Here is a 26,137-nt window from a genome sequence, read left to right as displayed (position 1 = left end):
TATTCTCCATGTCTAATTGGTCCTATTGATCCCCACTCTGAAATTTCTCCAGAACTTATTCTTTCCCTCTCTCCATTTCCTGCTGCCTTAATTCAGGCCTTTGCTCTTTTGCCTAGATTGTTCAAAACTAACAGTTTAACTGGTCTTCCAGTCTCCAGCATACTCTTCCCTTGAACCTATCTTCCACACTGCCATAATTCTCTAAAACACCAATCTGATCACATCATTCCTCTGCTTTTAAATCATTTGGTGACTCCTTGGTTACAAGATGAGGTCCAAAAGCACAGACAATCTGGACCCCACCTAGATTTCTAACTAGATCTCCCAGCCTATATCCTGCTCCAACTCTCACCATCCCCACCCTTGAAGTCTCAGGCCTCAGACAGACAGACTCTGTTTCTTGAGCAGAGGACACTCTCTCATGCTGCTATGTGCCTTTACCTGTGCTGCTCTTTCTGCCAGGAATGTCTCCTCATTCTACAGTTAGGGGGTAGCAGCAAGGTATGCTAGGTAGAAAGACAAGGAAGCGAGGGGGAAAAGAGAATCGAAGAACATTACCAAAACAACACAGTTCGTATCTGGGTGTTCCATAAATGAATGAATTGCTGAACTGCTGACCAGGAGTTCCAGGCTGCGGAGGCAGGCAAGTGAGAACAGATGGACTATGAGAATAGCTCTGAATTTCTTCCTGTTACTCAAACCCTTTTTCTATTTGCCTCCTCCTCCCCTTCTTTCAGATCTCTGTTTATGTTTCTTCTAATTTACAGACTACTATAACACTACCTCAGATGCATTTAACCATGCCATGCATAATTTATTTATTCATTACTCATAAATCAATCCCTCCAGCCATCTGGAAAACAAGGACCACTCCTACTGCCTTTCAAGCTCCTTTTAACTAATCTTTTTAGTACGTGCCATTGTGCCTGGTACAAAGTGTAATATTTTATGCACAGTTTCACCATCAAATATCAAGGACTTTATGACCTTTTTTTTCTGTTGTTGTTGTGTTCACTAGGAAATCCGATGTGAAAACATTAAATAAAATAAGAACAATTAAAAAGCAAAGCAAGAAAATTATATCACTAGGGAGTATTGTAAGTGGACTGATTTTTGTGTGTGGCTCATGGAATACAGCCTCATTATTATACGGTCAGACGTTGGAAGCCACAAGTAGTAATTCGCAATGTCAAAATCTTGTCTGCCTCAGTTTTCTAGTTTATTAAATAGGAGTAATGGATACTTGCCCCAATCACCTACCCAGAGCAACGTGAACACAGAAAAACTACTTTGGTCATACAGATGCCATATGAAATCATTTTTCATTAGAAGCAATGATGATAACTATGCTAAACCACTCTGGTTTAGCCAGAAGGCTTAAGTAGAGGTAGCCAGTTTAAGCTAATGGATACCCTAACTGACCACTTCACTAGAGCCAGTAATTGGTATGACTGACTCACTGTGGTTGTAAGTACTCATAAATGGACATGATACACACATGTCCCTTTTATATTAGTAGGCAAATAGGAAAACCCACTAAATACCAAACCATGAGTACCTTTCTTTTATGAACTTTAAATTCAGGGGCTCTCTTCTACTGTCACTGCCCTGAGGTACCTTTACCAGGCAAATTTCTTGTTATCCTTTTGAACCTGTGGTTTTCTTACCTGTATATTCATCCCAAGTTGGGCACCTCCCCTCAGAGGAGCCTTCCCTGACCTTTCCAACTATTGTGGTATTCCCCAGTTATCATCTATTGTCATTCAGTTTATTTCCATCCTTGGAACTTATCACAATGTGTAATTAACTAGGGAATCTGTTTATTTACCCAACTAGATCTAAATTCCAGATCAGCTTGGATCTTATCTATGTTAATCCTGCCACTGTATTCCCAGTGCCTATAGCAGTACCTGGTTCATACCAGGTGCTCGAAAAGTGTTTGTTGAATGAGTATGTGAAGGAGTTTTGTCCTCACAGTGACAATAAGGTTAATTCAAACTTCTTAGCATGACATTCAGGCCCCAATTTACTTATTTGGGCTTATATTCTGCCTTTTTATACCTCTGTATATTATGCCTGTTGCTATCTCTGTAAAAGCTTGCTTTCTGCCTCAAATGCTCTTCCTCCTACCAAATAATTTACCTTTCAAGGCCCTTCTCAAACACACCTTTTCTGTGAAATTTTTTCCAATCCTACACACACACACACACACAGAGAGAGAGAGAGAGAGAATGTGTCCTCTGCTAAGTCCTTGTAATATAGGGTTATAATAGACATAATAATGATGATGATTATGATAGCGAACATTTTATTGAGCATTAACTCTATGCTGGGTACATAAGCACTTTATATGTTATTATCTCATTTAATCCTGAAAACAACTCTTAAGAGGTCGGTAGGTACTATCATAAGTACTTATGTGTCTGTTAGGCTAGCTAGAATCAACTTCATGAAGGCAGGGATGGTGCCTTAAAGCCTTGCTAATTCCCAGAACCTAGCAAAATATCTGTAATGTCATAGGCCCTTAATACAAATTTGCTAAATAATGAATTCTGACAGTAGCTTCTTGTCCCCTGATTTCACTTTGAGAATGGCAATCCCAATCACTTAAAAGAACCAGACAATAAAGTATATAAATTTAATCTTAAAGTGATACGGTCCTTTCTAATTACAACAAGAAACTCAGAAGTCATAAAAGAAAAGGGTTATATACCTAGCTATACAAAAATTTTAAAATATTTGTAGATTAAAAAAACAAAGTTAACAAAAGCAAACCAGAAATAGAAAATATACATATTCAACCTACATCAGACAAAAGATTAATAATAATAATATAAAGGGCTCTTATAAAAAAATAAGAAAAGGGCTTCCCTGGTGGCACAGTGGTTGAGCGTCCGCCTGCCGATGAAGGGGACACGGGTTCGTGCCCCGGTCCGGGAAGATCCCACATGCCATGGAGCGGCTGGGCCCGTGAGCCATGGCCGCTGAGCCTGCGCGTCTGGAGCCTGTGCTCTGCAATGGTAGAGGCCACAACAGTGAGAGGCCCGCATACCGCAACAACAAAAAAAAAGTGTGAGAGAAAATAAGAAAAGATAATCAGCCCATTAGAAAAACAGGAACATCATATGAACAGGAAACTTCCAGAAAAAGAATTTTTTTTGGCCAGACCGCACAGCTTGTGGGGTTTTAGTTCCCTGACCAGGGATTGAACTCGAGCCCTCGGCAGTGACAGTGCAAAGTCCTAACCACTGGACCACCAGGGAATTCCCCAGAAAAAGAAATTTAAATGGTTAATAAACATGAAAATATGCTCAAGCTCATTAATTTTAGAAAATTAAAACAATAATAGGGATGTATTTATTTATTTATCATATTGTAAAGATGAAAAAAGAATTATAATATTTAGTACCAGCAAGGCTGGTGAAAGGGGAAATAAGCACTCTTACACACTCATGCTACAGAAATGCTCTCATACACTTAAAAGATACACACACACACACACACACACACGCACATGGTTGTCCACTGTGGCATTGTTTGTAATAGCAAGAGATTGGAAGCAACTGAAATGTGCATCAATAGAAGCTTGGTTAAGTAAACTATGGTACAGCTATACCATGAAATTGTATGCAGCCAATGAAGAGAATGATGTTACTGCATAACCAAATAATAGATAAGGGGAATTCTCATTTTATAAATATATTCCAGATAATAAGAAAACAATTATAAAAAGGGGAAAGGATTTGAACAGACACTTCATCGAAGAGGATATAAGGTTGGCAGATGAGCACATGAAATGATGTTCAACATCATAAACCGTTAGGGAAATGAAATTAAAACCATGATGAGATAACACTACATAGCTGTTAGAATGGTTAAAGTTAAAATTACTGAAAATACTAAGAGCAGAACAAGTGGAAGAACTACCATACATGGCTAGTTCAGATGCAAAATGGTACAGCCACTCTGAAAAATGATTTGGCAGTTACAAAGTTCAGCATACATTTATCACACAATCCAGTGATCCCACTCCGGGGTATACTACTCAGCAAGAGAAAGGAATGAACAACTTAAATGAATCTCCAAGGCGTTAAGCTGAGTGAATGAAGTCAGTCTCAAAAGTTGAAACTATGTGACTCCATGTATAGGACATTCTCAGAAAGGAAAAACTATGGGACAGAGAACAAATCAGTGGTTACCAGGGCTTGGGGGTCAGGGAGGACTGACTGCAAAGGGTAATAAGAAGGAATGCTTTGGGGGTGTTGAACTGTTCTTACCCTGTCAGTGGTGGTAATTACAAGTATCTACGCATGTGTTAAAATTCATAGGACTGTGTGCCACGAGATAAATAAATGTTATTGTATGTACATTGGAAATAATTTTTAAAAAGATAAATTGTCATCAGCAGTAATGATACCTTCTATTTCTCCATCTAAGGGAGGAACATCATCTCTCATGGAGAAATCCATAGCTGTCCCTGGTATGTCCATCAAGTCCTCATCACTGGAGCTGCTCTGGAAGCTATTGAAACTCCCCTGCTGAAAGCCTCTGTTATCCATGGCTCCTGTACAGAAAAAAAAAAAACAGGAGGCTTATTACAATGATTTCCAAGCCCCTTACCACTTATTCTTTTTTTATTGTGGTAAATAAACATAACATAAAATTTACCACTTAAACCGTTTTAAACTGGCAATTCAATAGCATTTAGCACATTTACAATGATGTGCAATCATCACTATCCATTTCCAGAAATTTTTCATTATCTCAAACAGAAACTCGCTACCCAGTAAACATAACTCCCCATCTCCCTCCCACCCCAGCCCCTTATAACCTCTATTCTCTTTCTGTGTCTGTGATTTGCTGATTCTGGATATTTCATATAAATGTAATCATATAAGATGTGGGCTTTTGTGTCTGGCTTCTTTCACTTCTCATAATTTTTTCAAGGCTCATCCATGCTGTAGCATGTATCAGTACGACATTCCTTTTTAGAACTGAATAACACCCATTGTATGGATATACCACATTTTATTTATCCATTTATCAGTTGATGGACATTTGGGTAGTTTTCACCTTTTGGGTTACCACTTATTCGTATGTCCTCTTTCGTGCTCTTATTTTGACAGTATAGACATACAAACCACTTAGCATAGTCAGTTACCCTCCAGATATAACATACCGCTACCCTTACCATGTAGTTGATATTGGTTTTTTGAGAACCATTGCAAATAAGCAAATCAAATGAGGACATGCATACAAAACTCATGGGAGTTCACAATAAAAATCTGAAATAAAAACTAGACAGCAGTATTCAGAAATGTGCTAGCCATCTGGGAGTGGAAAAATATTATTTTATGCCTCCGGCTCTCCCAGAGTTCTTAACACAATATAGATGCACAGAAATACTGGGAAAAAGAGGCATACTGTGCTGTTCAATGTTGTTCTCTGCTCAAGAATTTAATATTAAAGATGAAACACTTTTCACATCCCAAGTGGGAATCTTCAGATCATAACATTTTATTCAAAAAAATCTTAGTATATTGATCTTTTTTTTAAAAAAAAAAACAGCATTACAGCCAACTTTATCTAGCCCTGCACCACCACCACCCCAGTTTTTGATGAAATCTTGATCAAGTTTCATAGCCAGCAAAGTTCTATTCGATTAGGCAAATAATACTATTTTTTTTAATTTCATTCATTCATTCATTCATTTTATTTTTGGCTGCATTGGGTCTTTGTTGCTGTGTGCAGGCTTTCTCTAGTTGCAGCGAGCGGGGGTGCCTCTTCGTTGTGGTGCGCGGGCTTCTCATTGTGGTGGCTTCTCTTGTTGTGGAGCACGGGCTTCAGGCGCGCGGGCTTCAGAAGTTGTGGCAAGCGGGCTCGGTAGTTGTGGCTCACGGGCTCTAGACACAGGCTCAGTAGTTGTGGTGCACAGGCTTAGTTGCTCTATGGCACGTGGGATCTTCCCGGACCAGGGCTCGAACCCGTGTCCCCTGAATTGGCAGGCAGATTCTTAACCACTGCACCACCAGGGAAGCCCTAAATAATACTCTTTTAAGAAACTTCTTACTCTGGGTTATCAGAATTATGTGCAAGAATGTGGTAAATACCAAATCCGTTAAATTAAACTTTAGGGGGACTTCCCTGGTGGTCCAGTGGTTAAGACTCTGTGCTCCCAATGCAGGGAGCCCGGGTTTGATCCCTGGTCGGGGAACTAAGATCCCACATACTGCAACTGGAGAGCCCGTATGCCACAATTAGAGAAGCCCGTGCGCCACAACTAGAGAAGCCCGTGCACTGCAATGATGACCCCGCGCAGCCATAGTTAATTAATTAATTAATTTAAAATTAATTAATTAAATGTTAGGCCTAAAAACTTGGAATCACAGCAGTTAAATTAAATATTTTAAACATTGAGCATAAAGGAGAAAGAAGCAACATTTACCAGGATTTCAATTAATTTTCAGGCCCTGGGCCATGCGCTTAAAGTGAACACTTTCACTTAATTTTTCCAGCGTTCCTAAGCTGTGGCATTAGCACTCCTAGTGCAGATGAGGAAACCAAAGCTCAGAGAGACTAAGTAACTTGCCCAGTTAGTGTTTTTAAAAGACGGTAAGCTCCAAATCATGTGTTCAGTTTCACAACATCTCACTTATGATAAAGAGGTCAGCCTGAAGGAGGAGGTCAGCATGAGTGACATTTATGAACCACCTATTATGTATGAAGCATTGTGGGATAGTGGGACAGATACAGAAATGATGCTGGGTAGGCCAGATGAGATGAAGATTGACAGGCAAAGACTTGGGAGTTATCAACATCAAGGTGATGACTGAAATCAAGAGAACAGATATTCTAAGGGAAATCTGCCATTCACTTATGGATAAGGATGAATATAAATAAAAGAAACACATTCTCAGCAACATTCTTTAGTATACACCAACAGCTTGAACTCTGTGCAGACATGAATCTAAACAACAGGTTCTCCAGGAACATTACCATGCTTCCATGGTGACATATGGTCAGGTGGAGACGGTAGGGTCATTTACCCAGAGGTACTAATAATTTAGAAAATTATCTATCATAAAACCATTCCCTCAGCTACAAAACCTCTAACCTTCCTATGTGGATCAAATGTTTCCTAGGATACTAAGAATCCATGCTTTGCATCTTCAGCCCAGCTCCCTCGCTGCCAGCCAATCCTTCATCCTCGCTAGACTCTTCCTCCTGCTCTATCCTGCTTCCTTCACGCCCCTTCTCTGAGCAAACCTGCAAAAATGCACTTACACGAATTCCTCTGAATTATGATTCTAAGCAAGAAGGTGACAAAAGCAGACTCTGCTGCTGCTTCCAAGTCTAACCTGACTACCACGGATCCTTAGCAGGTTTTTCCTATTACCAACGACACACAGGAAATTCTGAATCTCTCAGTCTTCCCTCCTGTCATCCAGGAAGAAGTGTCTTTAATCTTTATTTAAGAAAAAAATTAGTCTCTCTATTTTGTTCTTGATCTGACTGAGATAACAGAACCTTACCTGCCTTACTCTGAGTTACTTTATCTTATCCTTTAAGGAAACCTACTATCTCTAGCCCTCATCTCTATCTCAAGCTCCAGTCCTTAATTTCCAAGAATTCCATTTGACACTTCCGTTGCTGCTTCAAACTCAACAGGATGAAAATGAAAAACAAGCAGAAATAACATTAGCCTAAACACAAATAACAAAATCCAAACAAGGCATGTTTCCTGCCCTCACCCCTCACATCAACTTTCCCTTTTAAATGTAGGTGGCATCAGAGTCAATAGTTGTACTTAATATTTGTCTAACTCTGGGATTTACTACGTTCAACGAACCTATAAAAGCAATCTCAAAAGTAGGTATTCCAGGTTTCTAGAAATCTTAACGGAAAACGAGCACCATTTTAGCTGATGAGAAGAACTTGGGAGATTTTCTTTCTGTTTAAATTCATCCAACGCCTGTGAATTCCAGTGACTAGCACTGAAAGTAGGCAAGAAAATTTGCAAAATGATGCAGAATCCTTTCCCTCTCTCTTCACTGGTTATGTGCTTCATTCAGGAAATGATTTAAAATACACAGTTTCAGCAACTCTACATTAGCCACACAAATCATAGGAAGAAAAAGTATGGGGAGTCCAAAAATAATTTATATTTGGCTTTGGAATATGTCCTGTAGTCATATTTTCAGAAGGTGTACCTATTGTTCTGGGAATTCATTAAAACAAAATAATGACGCTACAAGATGAAGACTCAACAAAGGAGAAGCTGGAAAACTCTTCCGTTTCCCCATTAGGACCTTACAAACTCCTTCCTGTAAGCCACTGACACAGAACAACCCAGCTAAATTGAGCTGCCTCATTTCAAACATTTCGTGGAACATTACCTGGTTCAGTGTTTGGGTTATAAAGTGCTTCCTTAATAAGTACATAGAAATAAAGGGCCAACAAAAGAAAATTAGAAGCAGCAAGCAGATCAAGCAAAACAGATGCAACAAACTGGAGTTCAACAAAGAAAAAGAACATAATCAGTAAAACTCAAAGTGATATTTTGCCCGTGGATAATCCATTCTGGTAGTATTTGGTTTTATTTTGCAGATATAAAAAAGCTCCAGACAAAAAGTTAAAGCAGCAGAATAATGAGGAAATAATTTAAAGTTCCTCCAAGTTGAGATTTGATCCTGCATTTAGTTGAACTCCAAGCCTATTGCTCTTTCCATAACACTCTGGGGCTTCCCTATGACATGTCAGTCCAGAGAATGGCACATCTGGAATAAATCAAACCTCTAGATGGTCACAAGCCTGAGGTCAGCCAGAATTTAGGGTAGACCAGGAACAAAGTAACAGGATTTATTATCCCAACTAGTGGATTACTATAGGGCTTGTCATACAATGAAGGGTTATGGGGGGAGGGCAAACAGGGAAAAATGTTTGGTTGATATCTGCGTTACATAGCTGACACTTTCAGTGCCTTTTGTCACCTTCTTGCTTAAAATCATAAGCTGGTTCCCCATTGCCTTTTGGGTCAAGTTTACATTTCTTTGTATGGTATTCAGAGCCCTATCAAATCTGGATCCCATCTACCCAGACAGACTTATCTCCTGCCATAGATTTGTTATACTCCACATAGGCCATGTACTTTAACACCTCCATACCTTTGCTCAGGCCATATATTCTATCTGAAATCCCACCCAGCCCCCATCCTCTTTTTAGCCTGGTGAAATCCCCTTCAATCCATCTCGGGCCAGCTCATACAAGCTTTCCCTCAACACCCCCTTTGTTCAGACATCTATGCTGACTGCATAATCTCTTCCACTTGAGTCTTGTGACTACACCGTATCCTTCTCATTTTTGTGGTCTTAACAACTCTAGTGTTGTTCCAGAGAAGGTATTCAATAAATGCTTATTGAGGAGGATTCTAGTTGGGGAGGAATGGTTAATAGCCAGTCAACATATTTATATAGACAATACTCAATAAATCTATGCCTTGCACTATGGGGGTAGAGGATTAAGGATACAAAAAACATTTGTTACCCTGTCACTGCTCTCAAGAATTTATTATCTAGTTGGGGAGGAAACTTCCACATAATGTAATTATACAACAGCTAAGTGTTAAACTGTTAGAATAAAAGTGAAACCGGCATTTAGAAAATGGAAGGGAGATTGTAAGCTAGAGAAGCCTTCATGGAGGAAAGAAGGTATTCGAGGACCAGGAAACAAAATGTCCAAAGGCTTGAGATGAGAATGAGGCTGGCATCTGTGCTTGACTAGAGGACAGGGTAGCTGTATGTGAGCAAATGGTTGGGAAGCCAATGGAGTCACTGTAGTTTTTGAGGAGCAACATGATAAAAACATAATTTTAGGAGGTAAGTGTGGCAGCGGTGGACTAGAAGAGAGAGGATGAAAAGGCTAGGAAGGCAGTTCGCCACTTCCAGTCTCAATGTAGGTCATTTAGGATGGAGGAAGAAGGGGGAAAAGGGGAGGAGGAGTGCATATTCCCAACAGCTGTACTGAAAGAGCCAGGTGGGGATGGGGTGGGATGGTGCTAATTTGGGGTATGGCATACTAGCATCTTGTTTAACTAGTGACAGCAACACATGTTGGTACAAACAAATTAATACCTCCATCTCAACTAGCCCATTTGGCAAAAGCAAATGTATAAACCAAATGGGCAGGCTGATACACACAACCCTTCAAATAAAAATATGAAGTATGTCACATATTCCAATGCTAACAAACACAAAGAAGCAATAAACTTTTCTATTTCTTATTTTGGTTCAAGAACGATAACTGTTGACCTGCACATGGTATTCCGTGTACATAATATGCCAGATACCACAAATGTGGAAAAGGGAGGATGCAAAAGGAAAAAAGGGTAAGAGAGGCATTATACAACCTACCAAGATACGAGTATTGTCTTATCACTTAAAAGAAAGAACATTAAGTCAATCCTAAGTATAACATTGAAGGTGATAAGAACTGGCACATACATAAAATCACCCTTTTTCTACCCACTATACTTTGAGCTACTTGAGGACAGGGTGCCTTAAATCTGTGTTCCTAAGTGCCTGACACAAAGAGAGCTCAGTAAATAATGTAGTTTATACTCCAGTTCCAGTTTTAGTTACTTTATTTTGAGAGGCAGAAATGAAATGCAAATCTTGGACAGTAGTCTCTGAGGTGCCTTATTTCAGAGGTTTGGGCCAATCCTAACCCAAGGCACCTTCTCTACCTGTCAAAATTTCAAGTAAAAAGTTCCAGGAGGAAATAACAGTGCTTCTTCTCACAGTGTGGTCTTCATCTGGGAGTCATCCTCACAGACAAGTAGGAGTTATGAGAAAAAACAGAACTCAGAGCAGGCAGTACGAGAACAGCAGTTCTCAAACTTTTTGGTCTCAGGATCCCTTTAGTCTTCAAAATTATTGAGGGACCTAAAGAGCTTGTATTTATATGGGTTCTATCTATAGATATTTACTGAATTAGAAATCAAACCCCAGAAATGTTCAAAATAAATATTATTAATGTATTTAAATATAATAATACTCATCCCATTATATGTTTACGTTAACTTTTGGGAAAAAAATCTATATTTTCCAAAAACAAATTAGTGAGAGGCATTTTGCAAATCTTTTTATTTTTTAATTTTTAGATTTTTAAATTTTTTATTCTTACTTTTATTTATTTATTTATTGGCCTCACCACGCGGCTTGCAAGATCTTAGTTACCTGACCAGGGTTTGAACCCGGGCCCCCTGCAGTGGAAGCTCAGGGTCCTAACCACTGGACCACCAGAGAATTCCCACAAATCTTTTTAATGTCTGCCTTAAGAGGACACATATTCCATTAGCCATCAGAGCAATGACATTAGCACCTGTCATACAGCCTCTAGAAAACTCCACTGCATATTCATGAGAAAATGAGAATGAAAAAGGCAAAGAAGGTCTTAATATTAATATGAAAATAGTTTTGACTTTGCAGACCCCATGACAGGGTCTCAGGAAGCACAGACCACTCTCTGAGAATTGTTAAAGGAGAGAAAGAACACAGAATGGAGAAACCATACTTGGGCAACACTCATGACTGGTAAGAAGGAGGAAGAGGACAAACCAGTCAGATGAGACTGCGTTGACAGATGAAGGAAGTGGAAGTGAAGCAAACTAATATTTCCTATAAATATTTTTCCAGAGAAATAGCCTTGATATATAAAGAGATTGTTCTAATCATTAAAACTGAATCCCAACAGATGAAAGGGCAAAAGATATTGGTAAGTAGATAATTTATTAAAGAAAACGGGGAAAGGGGTTTTAAAAATTCAGAGAAATTAAAATTGAAACAATAATATGCTATTGTCCCTTAGCATTTCTTTAGTTTTATCTCAGAGATTCTTTCTTTCTTTTTTTTTTTTTTTTGGCTGTGCCACATAGATTGTGGGATCTTAGTTCCCCAACCAGGGATCGAACCCAGGCCCCTGCAGTGAAAGTGCCAAGTCCTAACCACTAGACCACCAGGGAATTCCCTCAGAGAGTCTTCAAATATGATAACACTCTGATAGAAAGGCTTTCAAGAGTGACAAATAAGATGGCTAGAGAAGCACCCTGAAGTTCAAGGACAAGAGCCTGCCAGGCCTGACAAAGACACCACTCATATTTTATAGATCACTTTCACTTTGGAATATATGAGTAAAACACCAAAATAAACTCTAAGAAACTGAAATATAGCATTACATTGAAAGATTTGCCTACTATAAATAAGGAGAGTTTATTCCAAGAACACAAGACTGATATCACAAGGGAAATTGTCGACATCATTTATCAGACTAACATAAAATTTTAAAAGCCATAATTAACAGATGTCAAGAACAGATTTTAAAAGTTTATATTTATTCCAGATTAAAATATTTTAAAAATATTCCAGGTTGAAAATTTGTTTCTTGACATGATACAGAAAATTTAAATTAAAACCAAGAAGCAAAATCTCATTCCCCTTGATACAGGAAGATAATGATGCCTCCTGTTGCCTATTATATTTAACATGGTAAAAGAAAACTTTAAGAGGAAAAAAGTGAAGAATGCATATAGGAAAGGAAGAAATATATTTTGATGTCTGGACTGCATGAATACATATCTATACAGCTCTAAGAATATTAACTAAAAATAACTAAAGGTAATAAATGAATTCAGAAATTATAAGGCAAATAGACAAAAAACAACTGCATTCCCATGTACTATCATATAACTAGAAAATACAATAATTTATTTATGATAGAGACATACACTTTAAACACAATATTACTGTAAAATTCATAAAATCCAAGTAGGAGGAAAAAAAGAATGACATAAATCAACAAAGAAGTATCATGCTCTTGGATAGAAAGTCTAAATATAGTAAGAACAAAACAGACACCAATCTGAATTGTATTATAACTATATATTAATCTAGAGTCCCTATGGCATCCTTTAGATAACTTCAAAGATTGATAGTGAACTTTACCTGGAAGAATAAGTAGGCAAGGATACTAGTGTATATATTTTCTTAAGTAAATATGGCAAACATAACCTGTCAGATTTTAATCTTCTACAAAGAAACAATCATCAAAACCTTATGGCACTGGATTAAGAATAGAGATTCTAGCAGTGGACATGCACTATTTTACGAACTTAATAGCTGATAAACCAGAAGCAACACAACTATAAGGAAAGAATCAACCACTTTTTAGTAAATAGTTGAGGGACTGCTAGATATCAAAATGGAAAACAATGTACAATTACAACATATACCACATTGTGATAAATTCCAAATGGGTTTTTTTAGGGTTGATTTTTAAAATAACACAGAATAGTATATTCATTCCAGATGTGGTGGACAGGCAAAGTTATTTCTGACCATGGACACATACAAAATGGATTAATTAATATGTACTAAAATAAATAAGTTTTTGCATCAGGGAATGTATGCAATAAAATGAAGTGAAAAGAACAGAGGAACAAATCTGTGTCATCATTGATAAAGGTAATAAAAAAGGTGGATGCACATATTCAAGTAAAGATTAAAGGAGGATTTCTGGTCAAGAATGTAATAAGGAGCTTGGAAGTTCTCATTCTCACCCTCACAATGAGAAAAAACTGAACAAACTGAAAATCAACAACTCTCCTTAGATCCATGAGAGAATTCAGATTACAGGACAAACTACTGTCCCCAAACTTAGGGAGACAGACAGGCGGATACAGAGAATCATAGCTTACACTAGCGGAACCCTCTTTGAGTACCAGTGCCAGGGTAGGAGAACCTAAACTGTAATTGAAGAATAGCTAGAGGCTTAGTGTGGACAAATTTGAGAGTTAAGAACTCGAAAAGGCCCAGTGAAGACCAGAGAAAAATCCCCTCGTGCTTCCAGTAGGGGCAGGAAAATGAACAGGGCATTCTCTTCTTTTTACAAGGCTGGTCCTCAGGAGAAACTATTTTACCAACGCCTAACCAACTCAGCGGAAAGGAAAACTGAAGTCTAGCTCCCTCCAGCCTTCCAGTCTCACATAAAGGAGAAAAAACAAAAGAAAATAAAACTGAGAAGCACTTGTGAAGTTCACAGTCAAGGGGGCACAGGCTTGCTAAAAGACTGAAACCTAATCATAGGACTATAGAACACATCCCTTCCTCCATGCCTTACTAACACATCAACAGGGCTCATGAATAACAATAGGAGAATATAACTATAAGAACTGCAAAACCCAAATACATATGAGAGACAAAAACAAAGACATTAGAGAAAATTTTAGCCTCTGACACATACAGATACAGCAAACAGTAAACATATCCTAACCCCCATTCAGATAAACATAAAATCTCACACTAAAGGCCTATTTACTTTAGTTACTTTTACCCAGTATATCATTGTCCAGCTTTCAAAAAAAATTCCAAGGCATACTAAAAGACCAGGAAAAAAAAAACACAGCATGTAGAGACAGAGCAAGCATCAGAACCAGAGTCAGATGTGGAAGGAATGTTGGAATTTTCAGAACAGCAATTTAAAGTAACTATGATTAATATTCTAAGGGCCTTGGAAAAGGTGGACAACATGCAAGAACAGATGGGTAATGTAAACAGAGAGATGGAAACTAAAAGAAAAAATCAAAAGGAAATACTAGAAATGAAAAATGTAAAAAAAAAAGGTGAAGAATGTATTTGATAGATGCATCAACAGACTGAACACAGCAGAGGAAAAGGATCAGCAAGTTTGAAGAAATGTCAATAGAAACTTCTAAAACTGAAATGCCAAGAGAAAAGAAGAATAAAAAAAATGAAAAGAATATCAAGAGCTGTGGGACAATTACAAAAGGTGTAACATACGCATAACGGCAATAACAAGAAGAAATGCTGCAAAAGAAATATTTGAAGCAATAATAATGAAGCAATAATGAAGCAATAAAAACCACAGGTCCAGAAAGCTCAGAGAACATGAAGGAGGATAAATATATACATACATACATACTACAACTAGGCATATAATACACAAACTGCAGAAAATCAAAGTCTTGAAAGTAGCCAGAGGAATAAACACCTTACCTATAGAAGAGCAAAGATAAGAAATACATCAGACTTCTCTTCAGAAACCATGCAATCAAGAAGAGAGAAGAGTGAAAAATATCAAGTATTGAAAAAAAATACCAATCAAGAATTCTGAATCCAGAGAAATTATCCTTCAAAACTGAATGAGAAATAAAGACTTTTCTCAGAAAAGCAAAAATTGAGGTAATTTGTCAGCAGTAGACCTGCCTTTCAGGAAATGTTAAAAGATATTCTTTAGAAAAAAGAAAAACAATAGAGGTCAGAAACTCATATCTATGTAAAGAAAGGAAGAGTGCTAGAGAAAGAATAAAGTAAAATAAGATATTTTTTAATTCTTAATTGATCTACAGACAACGGTTTGTGCAAAATAATAACAGCAACAATATTCAGTGATGATATCTTATGGATAAGTGAAATGAAAGATAGGAATATTATAAGGGACAGAGGGAGGAACTGGGAATACTCTGAAAATAAGGTACTTGCATTATTACTCATTAAGTAGAATTGCGTTATTTGAAAGAAGACTTAGATTAGCTGTAAATGTATATTGCAAACATAAGGGCAACCACTAAAAAAAGTAAAAAGATAAAAAGGAAAGGAAAAAGTATGATTAATATGCTAAGAAAGGAGGAAAAATGGACTCATACAAAATGTTCAATTAAAACTAGAAGGCAAAGAAAGAGTGGAAGATAAAATAAGAAAACAACAAGGACAACAAATAGGAAACAGTAACAAATATGACAGATAATGTGAACTCAACATATCAGTAATCACTTTAAACATCAATAGTCTATTAAATATACCAATTAAAAGGCAGAGACTGCCATAGTGGATAAAAATACAACACCCAACTATGTTGTCTATAAGAAACCATGCTAACACTAATTAAAAGGAAGCTAGAGTAGCTATATTAATTTCAGAAAAAGCTAACTTCAGAGCAAGGCAAATTGTCAGGGATAAAGAGGTACATTACAAAATGATAAAGGGGTCAATTCTCTAAGAAGCCATAGGAATCCTTAATGTGTATGTGCCTAACAACAGAGCATAAAAATACATGAGGTGAAAACTGACAGAACGGCAAAGAGAAACAGATGAACCCACCATTATAGTTGGAGACTTCAACAGCCCTCTACTGGAAATGGACAGATCCAGAACCAGAAAATCAGTAAATACATAGCTGAACTAAATAGCATCAACCAACTGAATCAAGTTGGCAAATATAGAATCCTTCATCTAACAGCAGCAGCAGAATACACTTTCTTTTTTTTTTTACACTTTCTTCTTAAGCTCACATGGATCATTCACAAAGACAGATGACATTCTGGGCCCTGAAATACACCTTAACAATTAAAAAAAAAACCAGAAATCATGCAAAGTTTGCTCTCAGATCGTAATGGAATTAAACGAGAAATCAACAACAGAAAGGTAGCTGGAAAAACCAAAAATACTTAGAGATTAAAGGACACACTTCTAAATAACACATGGGTCAAAGAATAAGTCACAAGAGAAATTAAGAAACATTTTGAAGTAAATGAAAATTTAAAATCAAAATTTGTGAGAAGCAGCAAAACCAGCACTTAGAGGGAAATTTATAGCATTCAATGCATATATTAGAAAAGAAGAAAGGTCTAAAATCAACCCTCTAAGTTTCCACCTTAGGAAACTAGGAAAAGAAGGGCAAATTAAACCCAAAGTAAGCATAAGAAAATAAATAACAAAAATTAGGGCAGAAATCGATGAAACTGAAGACAGGAAATCAATAAAATAAATCAACAAAACCAAGAGTTGGTTCTTTTAACAGATCGATAAAATTAATAAACCTCTAGCCAGGTTAACTAAGAAAAAGAGAGAGAAGAAACAAATTAATAATGTCAAAAATGAACCATCACTATTCATCTTACAGACATTAAAAAGATAATAAAGGAATATTATTAGAAAATCTATGCTCACAAATTTGATAACCTAGATGAAATGGACTAATACCTTGAAAATACAAGGTATTTTCTACCAATACCTCACCTACAATCTACCAAAACTCACACAAAGAGAAATAGATCAGTGAATATGCTTATATCTATTAAATAAGTTGAATCACTAATAACCTTCCAAAACAGAAAGCACCAGACGCAGATGGAATCACTAGTGAATCCTACCAAACATTTAAAGAAATTATATCAATTCTCCACAATCTCTTTCAAAACATAGAAGCAGAGAGAATACTTCCTAACTCATTTTATGAGACTAGCATTATCTTAATACCAAAACAAGACAAAGACAAGAATAGAAAACTACAATATTTCACATGAGCAGTTGCAAAAAGCCTCAACAAAATATTAGCAGATCAAATCCAACAATGTATAAAAAGAGTTATATGCCATAACCAAGTACGATTTATTTCAGGCATGCAAGGCAGGTCCACCATTAAAAAAATCAATTAGTATAATGCATTACATCAACAAGGCTAAAGAAGAAAAATCGTAAGAACATATCAATCGATGCAAAAAGAAAAAAAGCATTTGACAAAAATCCAACATCCATTCATGATAAAATCTCTCAACAAACCAGGAATGAAGGGGAACTTCCTCAACTAGAGCTAACATTTTAAACTTAATGGTAAGGACCTAGATGCCTTCCTGCTAAGACCAGGAATAAGACAAGGATGTCTGTGCTCATGACTCCTACTCAGCATCATACTAGAAGTCCCAACTAATGCAATAACAATTAAAGGAAACAAAAGGTATACAGTTTGGGAAGGAAGCAATAAAACTGTCTTTGTTCACAGACAACATGATTGTCTACACAGGAAAAAACTCCTGGAACTAATGATTAACTCTAGCAAGGTTGCAGGATACAAGGTTAATATACAAAAGTCAACTACTTTCTTGTATATCAGCAATGAACAAATGGAATTTCAAATTAAAAGCACAATGCCATTAGAGCTGTAAAATGTGCTGCTGTGGGGAGGACTAAATGAACCAGAAATCATTACTCCTTCTAGCCTGGAAAATCTCCAAATTAGTTTACACCATAGGAAACAATCTTTTTTGCCTGTATCATGAATAGCCACTCTGGGGTAGTTGAAAGAGTTTAAAATAAAGCTTTTCAATTGGAGATTGTGGCTATAGAGATACTCATCAGAGAACTATAACAACGTCAGTGATTCCCAGAAAGTTATCGGGCTTGGAGGGCAGGAAGCCTCTCCACGATGCATGTCATCTAGGAATAGATCATGTCACGAAATCTCTTTCTACACCACTCTTACAGAGAACCTGGCAGTGTTTTCCTAAACAGATGCCCTAGTATCAAAAGCTCAACTGATGGAATGAGATGTAAACCCTTAACATAGTAGGAAAATACACATAAAGGACTGGAGAGAAGGAAAGAGTTCAGGACTGGTTGTCAGGAAACCCAGTCCTGTGTCCCTTCCTCCTCTGCCTCTCTAAATATCAGTTTTCACATTTGTAAAATGTGAGGATCAAGCTGCTCCCTCACCCCACCCACCAAGGATTATAAACTCTTTGAGGGCAGTGGTAAGTCTTAGCTCCAGAATCACACATCTAGGTTTGGCCAAGAATAAAACTGTAAAATAAAAAAAAAAAAATTAGACACAGTGCCATTTACATTAGCACCAAAAATATGAAATAATTAGGTATAAATCTAATAAAATGTGTACAAGATCTATATGATTAAAGAAATCAAAGATCTAAATAAATGGAGACATATTTCATGCACACGGACAGGAAGACTCAATACTGTCAAAGACGTCAGTTCTTCCCAGCTTGATCTATAGATTCAATGCAATCCTAATCAAAATACCAGAAAGTTATTTTGTGGATATCAACAAACTGATACTAAAGTTTATATGGAAGGGCAAAAAAGTCAGAATACCTCACACAATATTGAAGGAGAAGAACACAGTCGGAGCACTGACATTACCCAACTTCAAGACTTATTAAAAAGCTACAGTAATTAAGACAATGTGGTGTTGGTGGAAGAACAGACAAACTGATCAATAAAACAGACTAGAGAGCCCAGAAATAAACCCACACAAACACAGTCAACTGATCTTTGAGAAAGAACAAGAGGCAATTCAATGGAGAAAGGACAGTCTTTTCAACAAACGGTACTGAAACTGGACATCCACATGCAAAAGAGAAAATGAATCTAGACAAAGATCTGCAACTTTCACAAAAATTAACTCAAAATGGATCATAGACCTAAATGTAAAGTGCAAAACTATAAAACTCCTGCAAGAAAACCTAGGTGACCTTGGGTTTGGAGATAACTTTTTAGCTACAACACCAAAAGTATGATCTATGAAAGAAAAAAGTTGATAAATTGGACTTTATTAAAATTAAAAACTTCTGCTCTGCAAAATCCACTGCTAAAAGAATGAAAAAAACAAGGCACATATGGGAGAAAATATTTGCAAAAGACACACCTGATAAGGGACTGGTACCCAAAACATACAAATAACTCTTAAAGAAGTTTTTTTCTTTTCTTTTGGGCGCGCTGCACAGCTTATGGGATCTTAGTTCCCCGGCCAGATATTGAACCCAGGCCCTCAGCAATGAGACTGCAGAGTCCTAACCACTGGACCACCAGGGAATTCCCAAGAACTCTTAAAAGAGTTTACACATAAGGAAATTCTGACTCTTAAAAATCATCCTGTGGAACACAGAAATCTGTATTAAAGTTATTTAAACCAGTGGTTCTGCAAGCGCACCGTGCATCAGAATCCCCTGAAGGGCTTATTACACAGACTGCTGGGCCGCCTACCCGAGCCCATCCCCGATTTTCTGATTCCCTAAGTCTGAAGTGGGACCTGACCATTTAATTTTCTAACAAGGTCCCTGGGAATGCTGATGCTGCTGGCCCTGTACATCAGGAAAGATGTAAAGTCTGAGAAAAATAAGAGCAAGGCCGAGCAGCCACCAAAATGGGGTTTTAGAGTACACAAAAAGTTACAGGGCACATATTAAACAAGTTGAGTCTTTTTTTGCAGAGTATATTAGGCGAAGTTGGGAGACAACAAGTCCCACTTATTTAAGAACTTGAGAAAAGACTGAAATGTTGTTTGTCTTTTCCTATCACACTCTTTCTCTCTCTGTGTCTCTCTCACCATCTGTAATACTGTATTGCTATACTGACCTGAAATCATAAATCTGTAATGGGCAATGGGCAAAGGCACTAAGAAAGGTAGGAATGAACAGATCAGTCTAGCTGAAATGCAGAGTGCGCTGGAGAATACTGCTAAGGCCTCCTAAAAATGCTAGACTAAATCTGCATTCTCCATCCCCTCCCTCTTTTCTCTTAAAGATTGATCCTAGATAGCATAACTCATTGGACTATCCCTCATTTCCAGGAGACAAAACAGGCTGCTGATAAGCAACTCTGAACTCTGGCACAATACCCTCTGCCACTCTCTACACCCAAACATGTATGTAGTCAAAAGGTGGATGGAGAACATAAGAAGAGTTTCTAAGAAACTCCTAAATGTGCCCACAAAGCCAAACATCCAATGCTGTCTATTACGTTCACCTCAGTTTTTCTAGCAACCAGCATAGTGGCTGGCGCATAGTAAATGCTCCCTAAATAATTGCTGGAAGAGTGACCAAACCTGAGGGAAGTGATGTAAATCTGAACGGTTCTCCTATATGATCACAATGCATACTTTCCTTAGACCCAGGCATATAGAGGATGGGTTCAGAAAGCCCAGCACCTACATGTAATGAATATGAGGGAGGGAGCCAATCAGAAGGCTCAGGTATGGGAAAAGTGTGTGTACATACATGTGCAAGCACTTCCACCTACCTGCAATGACAAGGCCCATCCCGACACATTACATGTGTACATAACAGATAATGATGAAATCTACTCTTCCATATGCTTCCAATGGTCTGCTAAAAAGATTTGCCTTTCTGTGCACTGAGAGGGTGAAACACAAGGCTTATTTCCGTGCACACTGAACATGCAGACACAATGATAATAAAGATGTTTATTCTCACACAAATCCCCTAGACAGTAAGGCCACTGCATCCCTCCCAAAAGCCACTCAATAAATATTTATCAAAGAAATAAATGAGGAGGAGGGGGGAAGATGGCGGAAGACTAAGATGCGGAGATCAACTTCCTCCCCACAGATACATTAGAAATAAATCTACACGTGGAACAACTCCTACAGAACACCTACTGAACGCTGGTAGAAGACGTCAGACCTCCCAAAAGGCAAGAAACTCCCCACGTACCTGGGTAGGGCAAAAGAAAAAAGAATAAACAGAGACAAAAGAATAGGGACGGGACCTGCATCACTAAGAGAGAGCTGTGAAGGAGGAAAGGTTTCCACACACTAGGAAGCCCCTTCATGGGCGGAGAATGCGGGTGGCGGAGAGGGGAAGCTTGGGGGCCGCGGAGGAGAGCACAGCAAAAGGGGTGCGGAGGGCAAAGCGGGGAGATTCCCACACAGAGGATCGGTGCCGACCGTCACTCACCAGCCCGAGAGGCTTGTCTGCTCACCCGCCGGGGCGGGAGGGGCTGGGAGCTGAGGCTTGGGATTCAGTTGGAGCGCAGAGAGAGGACTGGGGTTGGCGGCGTGAACACACCCTGAAGGGGTTAGCGCACCACGGCTAGCCGGGAGGGAGTCCGGAGAAAAGTCTGGACCTGCGAAGAGGCAAGAGACTTGTTCTTCCCTCTTTGTTTCCTGGTGCGCGAGGAGAGGGGATTAAGAGCCCTGCTTAAAGGGGCTCCAGAGACGGGCGCGAGCCGCAGCTAACAGTGCAGACCCCAGAGATGGGCGGGAGACACTAAGGCTGCTGCTGCCGCCACCAAGAAGCTTGTGTGCGAGCACAGGTCACTATCCACAACCCCCTTCCGGGGAGCCTGTACAGCCCACCACTGCCAGGGTCCCGGGATCCAGGGACAACTCCTCCGGGAGAACTCACGGCATGCCTCAGGCTGGTGCAACGTCACGCCGGCCTCTGCCGCAGCAGGCTCGCCCCGCACTCCATACCCCTCCCTCCCCCTGGCCTGAGTGAGCCAGAGCCCCTGAATCAGCGGCTCCTTTAACCCCATCCTGTCTGAGCCAAGAAAAGACGCCCTCCAGCACAGAGGCGGGGCCAAATCCAAAGCTGAGCCCCTGGGAGCTGTGAGAATGAAGAAGAGAAAGGGAAATCTCTCCCAGCAGCTTCAGAAGCAGCGGATTAAAGCTCCACAATCAACTTGATGCACCCTGCATTTGTGGAATACCTGAATAGACAACGAATCATCCCAAATTAAGGAGGTGGACTTTGAGAGCAAGATTTATGATTTTTTCCCCTTTTCCTCTTTTTGTGAGTGTGTATGTGTATGCTTCTGTGTGAGATTTTGTGTGTATAGCTTTGCTTCCACCATTTGTCCTAGGGTTCTATCCTTCCGTTTTTTTTCTTTACTTTAAAAAAATTTTTTTTCTTAATAATTATTTTTTTATTTTAGTAACTTTATTTTATTTTACCTTACTTTATTTTCTTTTATCCTCTTTCTTTCTACTTTTTCTCCCTTTCATTCTGAGCCGTGTGCATGAAAGGCTCTTGGTACTGCAGCCAGGAGTCAGTGCTGTGCCTCTGAGGTGGGAGAGCCAACTTCAAAACACTGGTCCACAAGAGACCTCCCAGCTCCACGTAATATCAAACGCTGAAAATCTCCCAGAGATCTCCAACTCAAGACCAACACCCAGCTCCACTAAACAACCAGCAAGCTACAGTGCTAGACACCCGATGCCAAACAACTAGCAAGACAGGAACACAACCCCACCCATTAGCGGAGAGGCTGCCTAAAATCATAATAAGTCCACAGACACCCCAAAACACACCACCAGACATGGACCTGCCCACCAGAAAGACAAGATCCAGCCTCATTCACCAGAACACAGGCACTAGTCGCCTCCACCAGGAAGCCTATACAACCCACTGAAACAACCTTGGCCACTGGAGACAGACATCAAAAACAACGGGAACTACGAAAGTGCAGCCTGCAAAAAGGAGACCCCAAACACAGTAAGAAAAGCAAAATGAGAAGACAGAAAAACACACAGCAGATGAAGGAGCAAGATAAAAACCCACCAGACCTAACAAATGAAGAGGAAATAGGCAATCTACCTGAAAAAGAATTCAGAATAATGATAGTAAGGATGATCCGAAATCTTGGAAGTAGAATGGACAAAATGCAAGAAACAGTTAACAAGGACCTACAAGAACTAAAGACGAAACAAGCAACGATGAACAATGCAATAAATGAAATTAAAATCACTCTAGATAGGATCAATAGCAGAATAACTGAGGCAGAAGAACGGATAAGTGACCTGGAAGATAAAGTAGTGGAAATAACTACTGCAGAGCAGAATAAAGAAAAAAGAATGAAAAGAACTGAGGACAGTCTCAGAGACCTCTGGGACAACATGAAACGCACCAACATTTGAATTATCGGGGTTCCAGAAGAAGAAGAGAAAAAGAAAGGGACTGAGAAATTATTTGAAGAGATTAGAGTTGAAAACTTCCCTAATATGGGAAAGGAAATAGTTAATCAAGTCCAAGAAGCACAAAGAGTCCCATACAGGATAAATACAAGGAGAAACACGCCAAGACACATATTAATCAAACTGTCAAAAATTAAATACAAAGAAAACATATTAAAAGCAGCAAGGGAGAAACAACAAATAACACACAAGGGAATTCCCATGAGGTTAACAGCTGATCTTTCAGCAGAAACTCTGCAAGCCAGAAGGGACTGGCAGGACATATTTAAAGTGATGAAGGAAAAACAACTACAACCAAGATTACTCTACCCAGCAAGGATTTCACACAGATTTGATGGAGAAATTAAAACCATTATAGACAAGCAAAAGCTGAGAGAGTTCAGCACCACAAAACCAGCTTTACAACAAATGCTAAAGGATCTTCTCTAGGTAGGAAACACAATAGAAGGAAAAGACCTACAATAACAAACCCGAAACAATTAAGAAAATGGGAATAGGAACATACATCTCGATAATTACCTTAAATGTAAATGGATTAAATGCTCCCACTAAAAGACACAGACTGGCTGAATGGATACATAAACAAGACCCATATATATGCTGTCTACAAGAGACCCACTTCTGACCTAGAGACACATACTGACTGAAAGTGAAGGGATGGAAAAAGATATTCCATGCAAATTGAAACCAAAAGAAAGCTGGAGTAGCAATTCTCATATCAGACAAAATAGACTTTAAAATAAATACTATTAGAAGAGACAAAGAAGGACACTACATAATGATCAAGAGATCGATCCAAGAAGAAGATATAACAATTGTAAATCTTTATGCACCCAACATAGGAGCACCTCAATACATAAGGCAAATACTAACAGCCATAAAAGGGAAAACGACAGTAACACATTCATAGTAGGGGACTTTAACACCCCACTTTCACCAATGGACAGATCATCCAAAATGAAAATAAATAAGGAAACACAAGCTTTAAATGATACATTAAACAAGATGGACTCAACTGATATTTATAGGACATTCCATCCAAAAAACAACAGAATACACATTTTTCTCAAGTGCTCATGGAACATTCTCCAGGATAGATCATATCTTGGGTCACAAATCAAGCCTTGGTAAATTTAAGAAAACTGAAATTGTATCAAGTATCTTTTCCAACCACAACTCTATGAGACTAGATTATCAATTACAGGAAAAGATCTGTAAGAAATACAAACACATGGAGGTTAAACAATACACTACTTACTAACGAAGTGAACACTGAAGAAATCAAAGAGGACATAAAAAAATATCTAGAAACAAATGACAATGGAGACACGACGACCCAAAACCTATGGGATGCAGCAAAAGGAGTTCTAAGAGGGAAGTTTGTAGCAATACAATCCTACCTTAAGAAACAGGAAAAATCTCGAATAAACAACCTAACCTTGCACCTAAAGCAATTAGAGAAAGAAGAACAAAAAAACCCCCCAAAGTTAGCAGAAGGAAAGAATCATAAAAATCAGATCAGAACTAAATGAAAACGAAATGAAGGAAACGATAGAAAAGATCAATAAAACTAAAAGCTGGTTCTTTGAGAAGATAAACAATACTGATAAACCATTAGCCAGATTCATCAAGAAAAAAAGGGAGAAGACTCAAATCAATAGAATTAGAAATGAAAAAGGAGAAGTAACAACTGACACTGCAGAAATACAAAAGATCATGAGAGATTACTACAAGCAACTCTATGCCAATAAAATGGACAACCTGGAAGAAATGGACAAATTCTTAGAAAAGCACAACCTGCCAAGACTGAATCAGGAAGAATTAGAAAATATGAACAGACCAGTCACAAGCACTGAAATTGAAACTATGATTAAAAATCTTCCAACAGGGCTTCCCTGGTGGCACAATGGTTGAGAGTCCACCTGCTGATGCAGGGGACACGGGTTTGTGCCCCAGTCCGGGAAGACCCCACATGCCGCGGAGCGGCTGGGCTCGTGAGCCATGGCCGCTGAGCCTATGCGTCCGGAGCCTGTGCTGCACAACGGGAGAGGCCACAACAGTGAGATGCCCACGTACCACACAAAAAAAAAAATTCTTCCAACAAACAAAAGCCCAGGACCACATGGCTTCACAGGTAAATTCTATCAAACATTTAGAGAAGTGCTAATACCTATCCTTCTCAAACTCTTCCAAAATATAGCAGAGGGAGGAACACTCCCAAACTCCTACGAGGCCACCATCACCCTGATACCAAAACCAGACAAGGATGTCACAAAGAAAGAAAACTACAGGCCAATAACACTGATGCACATAGATGCAAAAATCCTCAACTAAATACTAGCAAACAGAATCCAACAGCATATTAAAAGGATCATACACCATGATCAAGTGGGGTTTATTCCAGGAATGCAAGGATTCTTCAATATACGCAAATCAATGTGATACACCATCCTAACAAATTGAAGGAGAAAAACCATATGGTCATCTCAACAGATGCAGAAAAAGCTTTCAACAAAATTCAACACCCATTTATGATAAAATCCCTGTAGAAAGTAGA

General features: G+C 38.6%; 1 protein-coding gene across 4 annotated transcripts in view; it reads right to left on the bottom strand.

Annotated features, from left to right (window-relative positions):
• CLCN5 (chloride voltage-gated channel 5) overlaps positions 1-26,137 on the bottom strand; it is a 167,623-nt gene that overhangs the window by 41,931 nt on the left and 99,555 nt on the right. For all 4 annotated transcript variants that reach the window (XM_032619639.1, XM_032619637.1, XM_032619636.1 and 1 more), the window contains one exon: positions 4,418-4,564. In XM_032619639.1, coding sequence (XP_032475530.1) covers positions 4,418-4,564 — 147 coding nt within the window. The remainder of the gene's footprint in view (positions 1-4,417; positions 4,565-26,137) is intronic.

This window comes from Phocoena sinus, chromosome X (genome assembly GCF_008692025.1).
Source record: "Phocoena sinus isolate mPhoSin1 chromosome X, mPhoSin1.pri, whole genome shotgun sequence".
NCBI lineage: Eukaryota > Metazoa > Chordata > Mammalia > Artiodactyla > Phocoenidae > Phocoena > Phocoena sinus.
Note: the sequence above shows the minus strand (reverse complement) of the source record. Positions and strands in the feature narration are given on the sequence as shown.